General features: G+C 44.4%; 1 protein-coding gene across 6 annotated transcripts in view; it reads left to right on the top strand.

Annotated features, from left to right (window-relative positions):
* The first annotated feature begins 278 nt into the window (after positions 1-278).
* Positions 279-13,129, top strand: part of SERGEF (secretion regulating guanine nucleotide exchange factor) — a 218,252-nt gene continuing 205,401 nt past the window's right edge. For 5 of the 6 annotated variants that reach the window (XM_037522728.2, XM_037522727.2, XM_037522725.1 and 2 more), the window contains exons 1-5: positions 407-1,074; positions 3,838-3,973; positions 5,732-5,887; positions 7,530-7,624; positions 9,812-9,872. In XM_037522728.2, coding sequence (XP_037378625.1) covers positions 877-1,074; positions 3,838-3,973; positions 5,732-5,887; positions 7,530-7,624; positions 9,812-9,872 — 646 coding nt within the window. In that variant the 5' untranslated portion in view covers positions 407-876. Of the gene's footprint in view, positions 371-406; positions 1,075-3,837; positions 3,974-5,731; positions 5,888-7,529; positions 7,625-9,811; positions 9,873-13,129 lie in introns of those variants that run through there. The other variant, XM_037522726.2, reaches the window with a different exon arrangement.

The raw sequence follows: 13,129 nt of genomic DNA, 5'->3' as shown, positions 1-13,129 counted from the left end.
GAACGCGAGGGATGGTGAAAAGCAGCAGAGCAGCTCCGCCAGCCTAGTGGCCGGGGGCGGAGATGCACGCGCGCCGGGCGGGGCAAGCGGGAGGCGGCCCGGGGGACGGCCCCGCGGCTCTCGCCTGCCCCGCCCCCGCCCCGCGCCGGCCCCGCCCCGCCCCGCGCCGGCCCCGCCCCAGGCCCCGCCCCGCCCCGCCCAGCGCCCGCCCCACCCCCCGCCCAGAGCCGGCCCCGCCCCCGCGCCGGCCCCGCCCCGGGCCCCGCCCCCGCGCCGGCCCCTCCCGGATGCGCGGGCAGAGCGTCCCCGCATGGAGCCGGAGCCGAGCGCTGGGGAGGCTGCCCCGGCCGCGGCCGCGCTCTTCGCCTGGGTACGTGACTCCGCCCCTGGGCCGGGGCCGCTGGGACTTGGGGCGCACGGACGCTCGAAGCTCGCGGCCTCCGAGTGGGCGGTCTTGGACCTGGGCGTCCGAGGTTCTAGCCCGGTTCTGGGTTGGAGGACCTCGTCCTGGGGGCCGAGGCGGAGAGAGCGGGCAGGGAGGGTCCTCACGGGGGCATTCGGGAGCCTGGAGGGGCTCAGATCGGAGGCGCTGAGGCCCCGGGAGAAGAACCTGCCCGCTGAGCAGAGCGTCTGGTTCCTCGAGAGCCTTCGGGCCCGGATAGCGCCGAGGAAGCAGCGTGGAGGCTGAACGACACCCCTCCGCGAGAGGGGACCGCCCCGTCCCGGAGCCTGTGGGGCCACCTGTGCTCCCCGCCCTCCCAGTGCGGGAGGATGCAGGCCTTTCCTTAGCCCCACCCCAGCCTGGCGAGTGCATCCTTTGATGTGAGGCCTGCAGGGTTCGGCCGTGCACCTGACGGAGATCTTGGCTATTTACTGATGTTCTTCGCTGACCGACTCTTGCCTGTGCTGGGGGCGTGGGAGTCTGCGCTGGTTTGGTTTGGGGGGAGCTCGAGAGACTGGCTCACCTTTCCAGGTCGCAGCTGGGAGAGAGGATGGGCTCAGCACAGGCTGTGTGGCAGGCGTCCTACCAGATGCATGGTACCCAGCACACATAGTATCTTGTGGTTCTTCCTAGTACGTATCGCAATTGTAATGAAATGTATCATTTGTTAATGTCAGTCTCCTTGGCTAGACTGTAAGCGTCGTAAGCGTGAGCACTGTGCCTGTCTTGTTCGTGGTACCTTAGGCTTGGCACATTATAAGGTGCTCAGTAAATAACTGTTGACTAATGAATGAACTGAGAACCTTTTGGGCAGGGAAGTTCATGTTTTGGGAAAACATAAGACTGCCAGCTCTTGGGATGGGGTTGGGGGTGAGGGAAATACCACCTACATTACTATTAAAACCAGTTTGTATTGTTTAATTAAAAAACGGTTATTATTAGTGGTATCACTTGAATGTAAGGCTGCACTCTGCCAGAGCTTGGTGTGGCCTGAAACTGGCCGGTTCCCTGGGATAGAGTTGGGGATTGTCTGACTGGTGTGGGCGCTGTCTTTCACTTCCCTGGCAGGAGATTGGGGTTTCTGTGGATAGAGGAAACATCTGGCAGAAAAAGCTTTTCATAGATGGCCTTTTCCATACTGAAACAAAAGTACTATGGAACCTGACTAACCCACTGCCGTGTTAGGAGGCTGGATGGTGAATCAAAGTTGGGGGCAGGCTGGGAATCTGAGGACCCCAGGTGGGCCCTTTTTTCCATTTTTGTTTTTGGAGAGGAAACAGTTGAGACCAGAATTATACAGAAAAGCAAGAGATTTATTGATAGATAAGAGGAAGGACAAGAAAACTCTGGGAAAAGAGAGGGGTCCCAAGTGGGTAGCTGCTGAATGGTCGAAAAGCAGGAATTTATATGGGTCTAAGGACAAGGAGTGGGAGTGTTTGGCCCTTGGGTGTCTCTATGTTGTGTTTCTTGCTGATTGGTGGGGGTCTCTTAGGTTACTGAGGCTCACTGAGTTTCTTGCCATCCTGAAACTAGCTTTGGTCTGTTGCTTTAGCACTGTGTTACTGTGTTGGTGTTCTGAACGTTTCATTTTTAATTGGCTTGTGGGGAGGCACCTTGACTCCTCTGGTTCCCCATTTAGTTTGATAAATGTGTCTGAGACACCTGGGCTTGGGAGTGTTGGTGCCTTCCTGGTTCCCACTGATTGTTTCTTATTTACATTAATGAATGGACTTGGGGGCTTGGGGCACCCTGTTCCTAACTGACCACCCGTACCCATTTCCTAACTCCTCATTTAATGGTGTGTTCTTTCTGCTGCGTTATCTGTCGAGGAGTGTATTAGTTGGCTAGGGCTGCCATAACAAAATGCCACAGACTGGATGGCTTAAACAGTGAATATTTATTTTCTCACAGCTCTGGTGGTCTCCTGTAGGTCCAAGATGAAGGTGTCAGCAGGTTTAGTTTCTTCTGAAGCCTTTCTCTTTAGCTTGCGGATAGCCACCTTCTCATTGTGTACTCAGGTGGCTTTTTCTCTGCAAGGGCATTTCTGTTTCTTCTTAGGATACTAGTCATATTAGATAAGTACCCCACCTTTATCACCTTGTTTAACCTTAATTACCTTTTTAAAGGTCCTATCACCATATATAGTCATGGTCTGAGGCACCAAAATTAGGGTTTCAACAAGTGAATTGGGGTTTCAAAAACTCTGACAACCCCCAAACTGATCTGACATAGGCTATTTTTAGTCTTTGTGCACTTAATGCATTTGTATCTTTTATTGTAGAAGCAATATTGTCTTGCTTATGAGGTGCTGCGCCTCCCACCCGCCCACCTTGTAGTGAATATAATTTATATACTGGATAACTTTTCTTTTCTTTTCTTTTTTTTTTTATTTGTTTGTTTATACATGCACTGGGTACAGTCAGAAGCACGGGAGGGTGAGAGAATTCACCAGAGCCAGAGCGGGGAGCAGAGCAGGCAGAAGGACCGAAGTACACTGCTGAGAGGAGCAGCGGGTGGCAGGAGAGGTCTGCACGCCATGTGGGACCCTCCTCCGCCATGTGGGACCCTCCTCCTGTAGCTGGGGAGCAGCTGGGGATCGAACCGGCGCCGCAGAGGCCGCGGGCAGCTTCACAACCCAGCGCTCAACCGCTGCGCCACTGGGGAGGCCCTGGATAACTTTTCTAAAGTCCGTAAAATTCTGAATCTTAAATACATATGGTTGCCAGGGTTTTGGAGTAGTGATTGTGGACCTTTATTGTAGAATAATGATAGCTATATTGCCCACCAAGGGGTAATGTTTCCTTATAGGAATTATTACTATATAAACCTTAGAGTCACAAAACTTAGTACTAGGAAAGACCTTTAGGGATTTTTGCCAACCTCTTTCACTGCACAGGTGAAATAATGATGATGTGTCCTGCTTAAGGGCCCACAATCCGTAGCCAACTCTGATGATGGAAAGTCACTGCCAGTTTTTCTAGTGAGGGTGTGGAGAGAAGGGACAATAATTGGTCCCTGTGTATTTCCCACTGATATTGTTCCCACTTCCCCCTCATTATTTCTTTTCTTAGGCTCCCTAGGTAATTAGCTTTTATCAGAAGGAACTCCCATGCTAGCTCCCAAAAGGCAATGCATGGGGATTGTAGCATTGGAAGGAGAAGGCACTGTGTATGCTAAGGGTTCTTCTCATATGGAAATTGTAGTGTCTGGGGATGGGGGAATCACTAAATGTGGGTTGCGTAAGAGGCTGTAATCTCTTAAGAATGAGCCTGTGAAATCTCATCTGTTATAAGCCCTGAGATGTCAGGGTGCGAACATTAGAGATAGGTAAATGAACATCCACTGTTGTGGTTCCTATATTTTTTCACCCTTGGCTTATTTTATTTTATTCCTAGGGTGCAAATAGCTATGGGCAACTCGGCCTTGGCCATAAGGAAGATGTGCTTTTGCCCCAGCAACTGGATGAGTTCTGTAAACCTGGGTGTGTCAAGAGGATCACGGGAGGAGGGGGCCATTCTGCTGTCGTCACAGGTAACTTCCTTCAAGAGTTGATAGCCCCTCATTTTTTAATTTAGATACTTTCCCTGAAGGTGTTATAGTTCCATCTTTCAGCCTTTTGTATTTTGTAGAGGAAAACGTTAAAGGATCACATTACCATCAGAAAATCCAAGGTTGTTAGAATATGAAGAACTCCTTCTCCCAGCCGCTATACAAATGAGACTCAGGAAAACTGATTGCTTAAGATTACAAGACCAATTAGTGACTGAGTGGCAACATATATTACATTTTATAGCACATATTTTTATTTAACTTGCACATATGAAGTTTGCAATTGGACTGAATATTCCTTGAGAGCAAGAATTTCTTATTTTCTTTATTTCCCCCTCACATTACCTAGGAGAGTATTTAAAAAATAGTACAAAATGCTACAGTATGGTAAAGAGGGACTATTGCAACCTGGTAAAGAACGCGAATGCTAGAGTCAAACCTCCTGGGTTGAAATCCTGATTCTGTTATTTATTAGCTGAGTGGTGTTGGGTAAATTACTTATTGTCTCAATTTCACAGTTTCCTCTTTTATTATATATGGACAGTAATGGTGGATAAAGAGAATCAAGAGTTAATAGGGGGCCTCCCTGGTGGCGCAGGCTGTTGAGCACTGCACTGTGAAGCTGTCTGCAGCCTCTGCAGTGCGGGTTCGATCCCAGCTGGCCAGCGAGAATCCCACATGGCATAGCAGACCTCTCCTGTCTCGCCTGCTGCTCCCCTCAGCAGTGTATTTTGTCAGTCTGCCTGTTCTGTTCCCCACTCTGTCTCTGGTAAATCCTCTCACCATCCCGCACATCTGGCCTGTACCCTGCTTCTTCTATAAATAAATATATCTTAAAAAAAAAAGACTTAATAGGGCTGCATTATGACTTTTTCAGTAGTTCTTGGCATGTTTGCCTTTGTGGACCTGTTCCTCCATAAGGAAATATTTAAAATTATATTTTACAATGTTATTGATATAAAGATTAATATGATCCAGATTAGATTTAGTGTTATATATTTATCTTTATTACATTCCTCCTGCCATTTTATTTTATTTTATTTATTTATTTTTTAAAAAAGATTTATTTATTTATACAAGCACTGGGTACAGTCAGAAGAATGGGAGGGTGAGAGAATTCACCAGAGCCAGAGCGGGGAGCAGAGCAGGCAGAAGGACTGAAGTACACTGCTGAGGGGAGCAGCGGGCGGCAGGGGAGGTCTGCGCGCCATGCGGGACCCTCTTCCGGTGTCCGGGGAGCAGCCGGGGATCGAACCGGCGCTGCAGAGGCCGCGGGCAGCCTCGCAACCCAGCGATCAACCGCCGCACCACCGGGGAGGCCCCCTCCTGCCATTTTAAAAGAACTTACATTATTTTCATGGACATCTAAAAGTATTGTGGGCCCTAAAACACTGTACCTGAAGGATAAGTCAGCTTCACAAATACAGCTCTTGGAATGGTACCTGGCACATTCTAAGTGCTGAATAAATGTTGGCTTTTCTTGTCATCGTCAGTACTCACTTTGGTGATTGATTGACTGCTGCCGTTGTAGGAATTGGAGTTTCCATTTAGATATTAGACTTGAGCACCTTGGCTCTATGCCATTTGGTCAGCGGCATATTAACATGCATGGCTTGCTAATGTGGGTGGGAGAAAGTTATTGGGTCTGGGACGCCAGATAATTAGTAAAAGTCTTTTGCTCACTTTGGCAGTTGTAAATTCCCCTGTGAACACTATCACCAGAGCCTTTATACTTTGCAGATGGAGGAAGCCTTTTTGTCTGTGGCCTGAATAAGGATGGGCAACTGGGGCTTGGTCACACAGATGATGTTCTGTATTTTACCCCCTGCACATCCCTTCTCGGCTGTTCCATCCAACAGGTGGCCTGTGGCTGGGATTTCACCATTATCCTCACAGGTGAGCTCCTTCCTAAGTAAATCATTATTTCCTTGAAGGCATTGGAAGAGAATTGCATGTTAGTGGAGATGCTGGTTAAATGAAAACCCTTATTTGTTTAAAGACACATGTGAATAAATGTTCTCTGGTGATCAAGGAATTTTGTGGGATGCCTTTTGTAAGGAGAGTTTTAGCAGTAAAACTTTGGGCTGGGAAACTTACCTGAGACTGGGAAATGGACTTGAACCCCTGGGTGACTATCCCCAAATTTCATGATAGCTGTTTGCCTGGGCTGACTGGTCAGTAGTGCTAAGAGCCACTCATGGGGAATGTGATGGGGAAGTGTGAGGAAATCAGAGGTTCCCACAATAGTGATGGCAACTTTTTCACAAAGTGGGATTAAAAGAAAAGAACTTTTCAGTCCCCGTGAAGCCAGATAGCAGAATAGGATGTAGAGGGATAGGCTGTTGGCTTTGTCCATAAGGCAGATGTGTTTTTGCCCCAGAAGCTGACTTCTCCCTGGGAGAAGTTTTGATTTTCCTGTTCAGTTTGCCTTGTCTAGCTGGCCATTCTGGATTGAAAGGACAATCCAGAGTTCTCACTAGGCTCCCTCTTTGTCACTTTGCCTGGTAAGGGCATCCTCTGACTATGTCACCCTTGCCCCCAAACACTTGTGGATTCTTATGTGGATAACTCTAACCCCAAGCCTTTTAGTTTACCATCTTCCATTACTGTTTACTACATATCTTTCTTGTTTCCTTATATCTTATTCTCCACACTCCCAGTACTTTACTTCCTAGTGATATCAAAATAGTACATGTTGTCCTTGGCATGAAACAGGCCCTCTTGTCTATCTGATGAGGTCTCTCTTCTTTACAACCCTGCTAAGCTGTTACCATCTCTCTTCAGTGTATGAATTCTGTCATGCATCTTGAATTTTAAAATTATTAGAATCTAATCAATAGCTGCCATGTTTATGAAGTGCTTAATGTGGGCCTGTGTGTAGGTTATAGGGAGTTAGTACATAATACTGTTTCCTACTCATATTGTGAGAAAATTGTGAAATAATCACACCATTAGAAATCAAACTACTACTTTTTATTGATTAAAGCTATATTGGAGGACAGGATTAATTGTCATGCCTGGTAGTTCTGGTAGCATTCCTTTGACCCAAACCTATACCCCAAAACTTTAGGTCTTCCTCATAGGGAAAACTTACCTCATGTCAGCCCAGAGTGCTGAGAGGAACCAAACCGTACATATCCTTCTCCCAAAGTCACCAGTTGGTTAGGTTATTCCTTCATCCCTAGAAAGTATGGTAAAGGGCAGGGAGAAGGGAAATTCTGTCACATGGAAACATGAAAAGTGGGGGGATAACTATCACCCTGTCCCAACACCAGGCACTCAGCTGAGTGTTCTACATAGCAAATCTGTCATTAATTCAGCAGGTCTGTGTAAAACACAGCCCAGAGCCTAGTGTTTCTGTTCCTAGAGCTGTGAAAGCAGGGTTTCTGGAGAAGGTGCTAAGACACAGAACCACTCCCCCTCCACTCTCCCCACTGCTCCTTGCATTCTCTTTAATCTCTTTGGCCTTTGCCATTAACCCATTGGTCAAAGATATTTTACTTTTTAGACTTGAAATTTAAGTATTTGTATTTTGCAGAACATGGTCAAGTTCTATCATGTGGTTCCAACTCCTTTGGCCAATTAGGAGTTTCTCATGGGCCTCGAAGATGTATGGTTCCCCAGGCCATTGAGGTAAGGATGACATGTGATATTGGTCTTTAGCTTGTCCCGTGTCCGGTGAAAGGGCTTCCAGATATTATAGTTACCCCTTCTCAGAATTAAAAGCCTGGCTGTGTCCCTGAAAATCCATGCGGAAGTTCTGATCAAGAGATAAACCTCTGTTAGTTCTTAAACACATTGTAATTTTTTTTTTATTTTATTTTATTTTTTTTTATTTTATTTTTTTTTTTTTTATAGAGGCATGTTTTATTTATTTATTTGTTTGTTTGTTCGTTTGTTTTGTTTATACATGCACTGGGGACAGTCAGAAGCGCGGGAGGGTGAGAGAATTCACCAGAGCCAGAGCGGGGAGCAGAGCAGGCAGAAGGACCGAAGTACACTGCTGAGGGGAGCAGCGGGCGGCAGGAGAGGTCTGCGCACCATGTGGGACCCTCCTCCACCATGTGGGACCCTCCTCCGGTGGCCGGGGAGCAGCCGGGAATCGAACCGGCGCTGCAGAGGCTGCGGGCAGCTTGGCAACCCAGCGCTCAACCGCTGCGCCACCGGGGAGGCCCGTAATTTTTTTTTTTAAAGATTTATTCACTTATACAAGAACTGGGGTACAGGCTGGATGTGCGGGAGGGTAAGAGGATTCACCAGAGACAGAGTGGGGAACAGAACAGGCAGACTGCAGAAATACACTGCTAAGGGGAACAGTGGGCAAGACAGGAGAGGTCTGCTGTGCCATGTGGGTATCTCCACGGCTGGCCGGGATTGAACCTGCACTGCATAGACTGCGGACAGCTTCATAGTGCTGGCTCAACCGCCTGCGCCACCAGGGAGGCCCCATATTGTAATTTTTATGAAATTAAACATAGACAGTATATCTCATACAGACATTAATGACATTTTACAATTCTAAAATTAATAATGGGAATTATGTTAGAAACAAATTTAGATAGAAGCTACTTGCCTAGAGACATAAGCTATACAAATGGAATAGGCTAGTGCTGCCCAATAGAAATGTAACATGGGGCCTCCCCTGGTGGCGCAGCGGTTGAGCGCTGGGTTGCGAGGCTGCCCGCAGCCTCTGCAGCTCCAGTTTGATCCCCGGCCACCGGAGGAGGGTCCCACATGGGCGCAGACCTCTCCTGCCGCCCGCTGCTCCCCTCAGCAGTGTACTTCGGTCCTTCTGCCTGCTCTGCTCTCCCTTCTGGCTCTGGTGAATTCTCTCGCCCTCCCGCACTTCTGACTGTACCCAGTGCTTGTATAAATAAATAAATATATCTAAAAAAAAAAAAAAAAAAAGAAATGTAACATGAATCACATATGTAATTAAAAGTTTTCTAATAGTATCATTTAATAAAGTAGAAAAAAGGCAAGTGAAACATATTTAAAATAGCATATTTATTGAGCTATAATTTATATACCTTAATACCCTTTAAAATTGTAATTTATTGGTTTTTAGTCTATTCACAGAGATGTGAAGCCATCACTTTTATCTAATTTTAGAACATCTTCATCGCTAAAGGAACTGTGTACCCAGTAGCAGTCGCTTCCCATTCCTCCTCCCACTTGGTGGGATATTGTAGAGGAGTTTCTAGCATTGAAATTGGGATTAGATTTCAGAGGTCAGCAAACCTCTGGTCTCGTCTTGGTCAATAAAATTCTTTTTTTAATATAATAAATTTATTTATTTTTATACCATTATTTATTTTTCTGTAATGTTTGATTTCTCCCCTTAGGTGAAATTCCCATAAAATTCCCACCACCAAATCACCTGTGAACTATCACCATAGTCTCTTGTGCTTGGTCAATAAAGTTTTATTGGATACCGCCTCTCCCATTAATTTTTTAATTGTCTCTCACTGCTTTTATGTTACCGTGGCAGGGTAGAGTAGTGTACAGAAAATGCATGGTCTGAAAAGTCTTAAAATATTTATATCTGTCCTTTGCAGAAAACATTTTGCCACCCCCTGGACTGGGTGACCGTGATGGTCCCTCCCAGCCCCAAGAGGCATTATGATACAGTATTTTTAAAAGGTTTTTGTGTTTTAGGGATACAGATAGAGGTATGTGGATGGAAGTGTTGGGAGTTCGGTGAGTCTGAACCAATCAGACATGTGTGAGGGCCACATCACCCTTTATTTGGGCACATGTTACATAGAGTTTGGTAGGTGGATGATTCCAACCTCTCCATCTTTTTCTTTGTTTCAACAGCTCCTGAGAGAGAAGGTTGTCAGTATTGCTGCTGGACTGAGGCATGCTTTAGCTGCTACAGGTGATCATTTTGCTTTTATTTTTTAAATAGGCATGTAATAAGGAAAAACAGCTGTGTACGAAACAACTGAGAAGATGAAAATTAAACCTGCAAGCAATTCAGAGTGTTCTGTGTGCTATAGTTCTGATTGAAAGTCAGGGGTCATGTGAGAATGCCTTTAGCAGGTAGGGAGGAAGGAAATAATGTTGTCTGGCTTTTTATTATATTATGGGTATGACACTAGGCTCTTTTGATTTAACGAATGCCTCATTTAATCCTCACGGTCTTTCAATGATGCGAGTTAAATTTTTACATGTGAAGAACCTGAGGTCCGGAGAGGCTCAAGGGCTTGTCTAAGGTATTACAGGGATAAAGTCAGGAAAGGTAGAGCTGGGATCAGAATGTGGGGTGATCTGGATTCCAAGGCCCACATTCTTTGCTGTGAACTGCATTGCTAGTGGAGTTGCTTCAAGTGAGCCTGTCTCCTGTGCTGTGAGAGGGTGATGGATATAGAACTGACAGCGTGTGTGAGCTTGAGGTTGCAAAGAGGAGGAGGAGGTGGTTGCCCGTGGAAGAGCAGTGGCGCTTTTCTTCCTCCCTTTTCATTTTTCTGCTCCTGTGGGCTCAAGGACAACCCTAAATAGTGGGGGCATCTGAGGCTCAGTCGCTTGGTGAGTCTGGTTGTGGTGGAGTAGGGGGAGCCCTCGGGAGAGGAAGAGTCTGGAGCACTGTGCTGATAGCTGCCTGGTGCGTAGTGCTGATTATAGTATAAAGAAAATTAATTTTTTTATTTTGAGATAATTGTAGATTCATGTACAGTTATAAGAAATAAAATAAGACAGATCTTATGTGCTTTCCCCCCCAGTTTCTCCCAGTGGTAATACCTTGGTAGAACAATAATGCAATAGCACAATCAGGTTATCTTGATATAGTCAGGATACAGAATCTTCCATCACAAGGATCCCTGTTTTTGTTCTTTTATAGCCACACCCACTTCCTACCTGCCCCCAACCCCTACCTTCCTGGCAACCACTCTTCTACTTTGCGACAATAGTGTTGTCATTTCGAGAATGTTATATAAATGGTGTTGTACAGTATATAACCTTTTGAACTTGGTTTTTTTGCTCAATATGATTCATCCATGTTATGTCAATAATGTGCTCCTTTTTAATTTCTGAGTAGTTCCACGTTCTAGATGTGCCGCTATATGAGTCTGTTAGGGCTGCTAGAACAAAATGCCTGGGTGGCTGGGTGGCTGGGTGGCTTAAACAACTGGAATTAATTTTCTTACAGTTAAAGAGACCAAAAGTACAAAAACAAGATGTGGTGAAGGTTTGTTTTTGGTGAGGTGTGGGCCTCTCTTCCTGGCTTATAGATGACTGCCTTCTTGCTATATCCTCACTTTGTCCTTCTATATTTGGAGAGAGAGATCTGTGGTGTGGTTTCCTCTTTTATAAGGATGCGAGTTTTCTCAACTAAGGCCTCACTGTTAAAGCCCATTTAACTTTTATTAATTACCTCCTTACACCTCTAAGAACAGTCATATGGCAGTTAAGGCTTCAACTTATAAATTTTCAGGGAATACAACTCAGTCCATAACAACCACAGTTTATTTAACCAATCATCAACTGAAGGGCATCTGGTTGTTTCCAGTTTTTGGCTATTAAGAATGAAGCTATAAACATTAAGTTTTTATGGGAACATAAATTTTCATTTCTCCGGGATAAGTGCCCAGGAGTGTGATTGCTGAGTTGGTATGGTAGTGATTACACTTTTATAAACGGCTTCTCTTAGAAATTAGCAGGGCTGAGAATTGCCTATCATTGGTTTACTTCCCCCTTTCCTACCAACTTTCTGCAATGACTGGTCTGATGTTTATATTTCTGTGCAGTTACAAAGCAACAGTTTCCCTTATATGTTTGATTAGCTTAATTCTAAGTCCTTTCCTCCCTCTTTTAATCTGTAAATATTTCTGTGTGCATATTTAAAAGATAAGGGCTCTTTTTGAAAACCAGAAGGCCATCATCATACCTATAAATATCAACAATAATTTTGTAATTTCATCAAATATGTAGTCTTCATTCCCTTATTGAAAAACTTGTGTATTTTTATAGTTTGAACTCAGGATCTGAATTAGGTTTATACATTTCAGTTGGTTGATATGTATCTCAAATTTCTCTTTTAAAATATTTTTTTCTTTCAGTTTTTTTTAATTGTGAAAAGATGCATAACAAAATTGACCATCATAATCCTTGTTAAATGTATGGTTCACTGGTATTAAGTCATTCACTTTGTTGTGCAGCAATCACCACCACCCTCTTCCAGAACTTTCTTCATCTTGTAAAATATAAACTTTGTATCCACTTAATGGTAATTCTCCTTCCCTACTACCTATCAGTCCCTGTAAACTACCATTCTACTTTTTGTCTGTAAGACTGAACCTCTCATACAGTACCTCATGTAAGTGTAACTTTGCAGTATTTGTCCTTTTGTGACTTAGCATAATATCCCAAAGGTCAATATCCATGTGTAGCAAATGTCAGAATTTCTTCCTTTTTTAAGGCTTAATAATATTCCATTGTATGTATATAGCATCTTTTGCTTATCCATTTATTTATTTATTCCATTTATTTATTGATAGATCCTTGGGTTACTTCCATGTTTTAGCCATTGTGAATAATGCTATATGAATGTGGATGTACAAATATCACTTTGAGATCAATCCTGCTTTCAGTTTTCTAGAGTATTTGCCTGGAAGTAGATTCTCTGGGTCATATAGTATTTCCATTTTTAAATTTTTGAGAAACTGCCATACTGTTTCCACAATGGCTGTACCATTTTACATTCTCACCAGTAATGTACGTTTCTCCACATTCTGGCCAACACTTGTTATTTTATTTTATTAAAAAAAATAGTAATCTTAATCAGTGTGAAGTGGTATCTCAGTATGGATTTTGATGTGCATTTTCCTATGCTGAACTTCTTTTCATGTGCTTATTGGATATCTGTATTTTTTTTTTTTTTAAGAAATGTCTAGTCAAGTCTTTTCCCCATATTTTTTTTTTGGGGGGTCTTGAGTTTTAGGAGTTTTCTACATATTCTGAATATCAATCCATTCCTAGATATTTCGTCTCTTAATCTTTAAATTCCTTTTCCTCTTTTTTCCCCCCTTGCAATGTATTTATTGAAGAGATGGTAAGTTTTGTTTTATTTCAACACTGTGTTGAGTTTCACATTGTGCTCAGTTGTCATCCCTTGCATTTCATGAAGGAGGCTTG

The sequence above is a fragment of the Talpa occidentalis genome, unplaced genomic scaffold, assembly GCF_014898055.3.
Source record: "Talpa occidentalis isolate TD23 unplaced genomic scaffold, MPIMG_talOcc4v2.1 talOcc4.3, whole genome shotgun sequence".
In the NCBI taxonomy this organism is placed as follows: Eukaryota; Metazoa; Chordata; class Mammalia; order Eulipotyphla; family Talpidae; genus Talpa; species Talpa occidentalis.
Note: the sequence above shows the minus strand (reverse complement) of the source record. Positions and strands in the feature narration are given on the sequence as shown.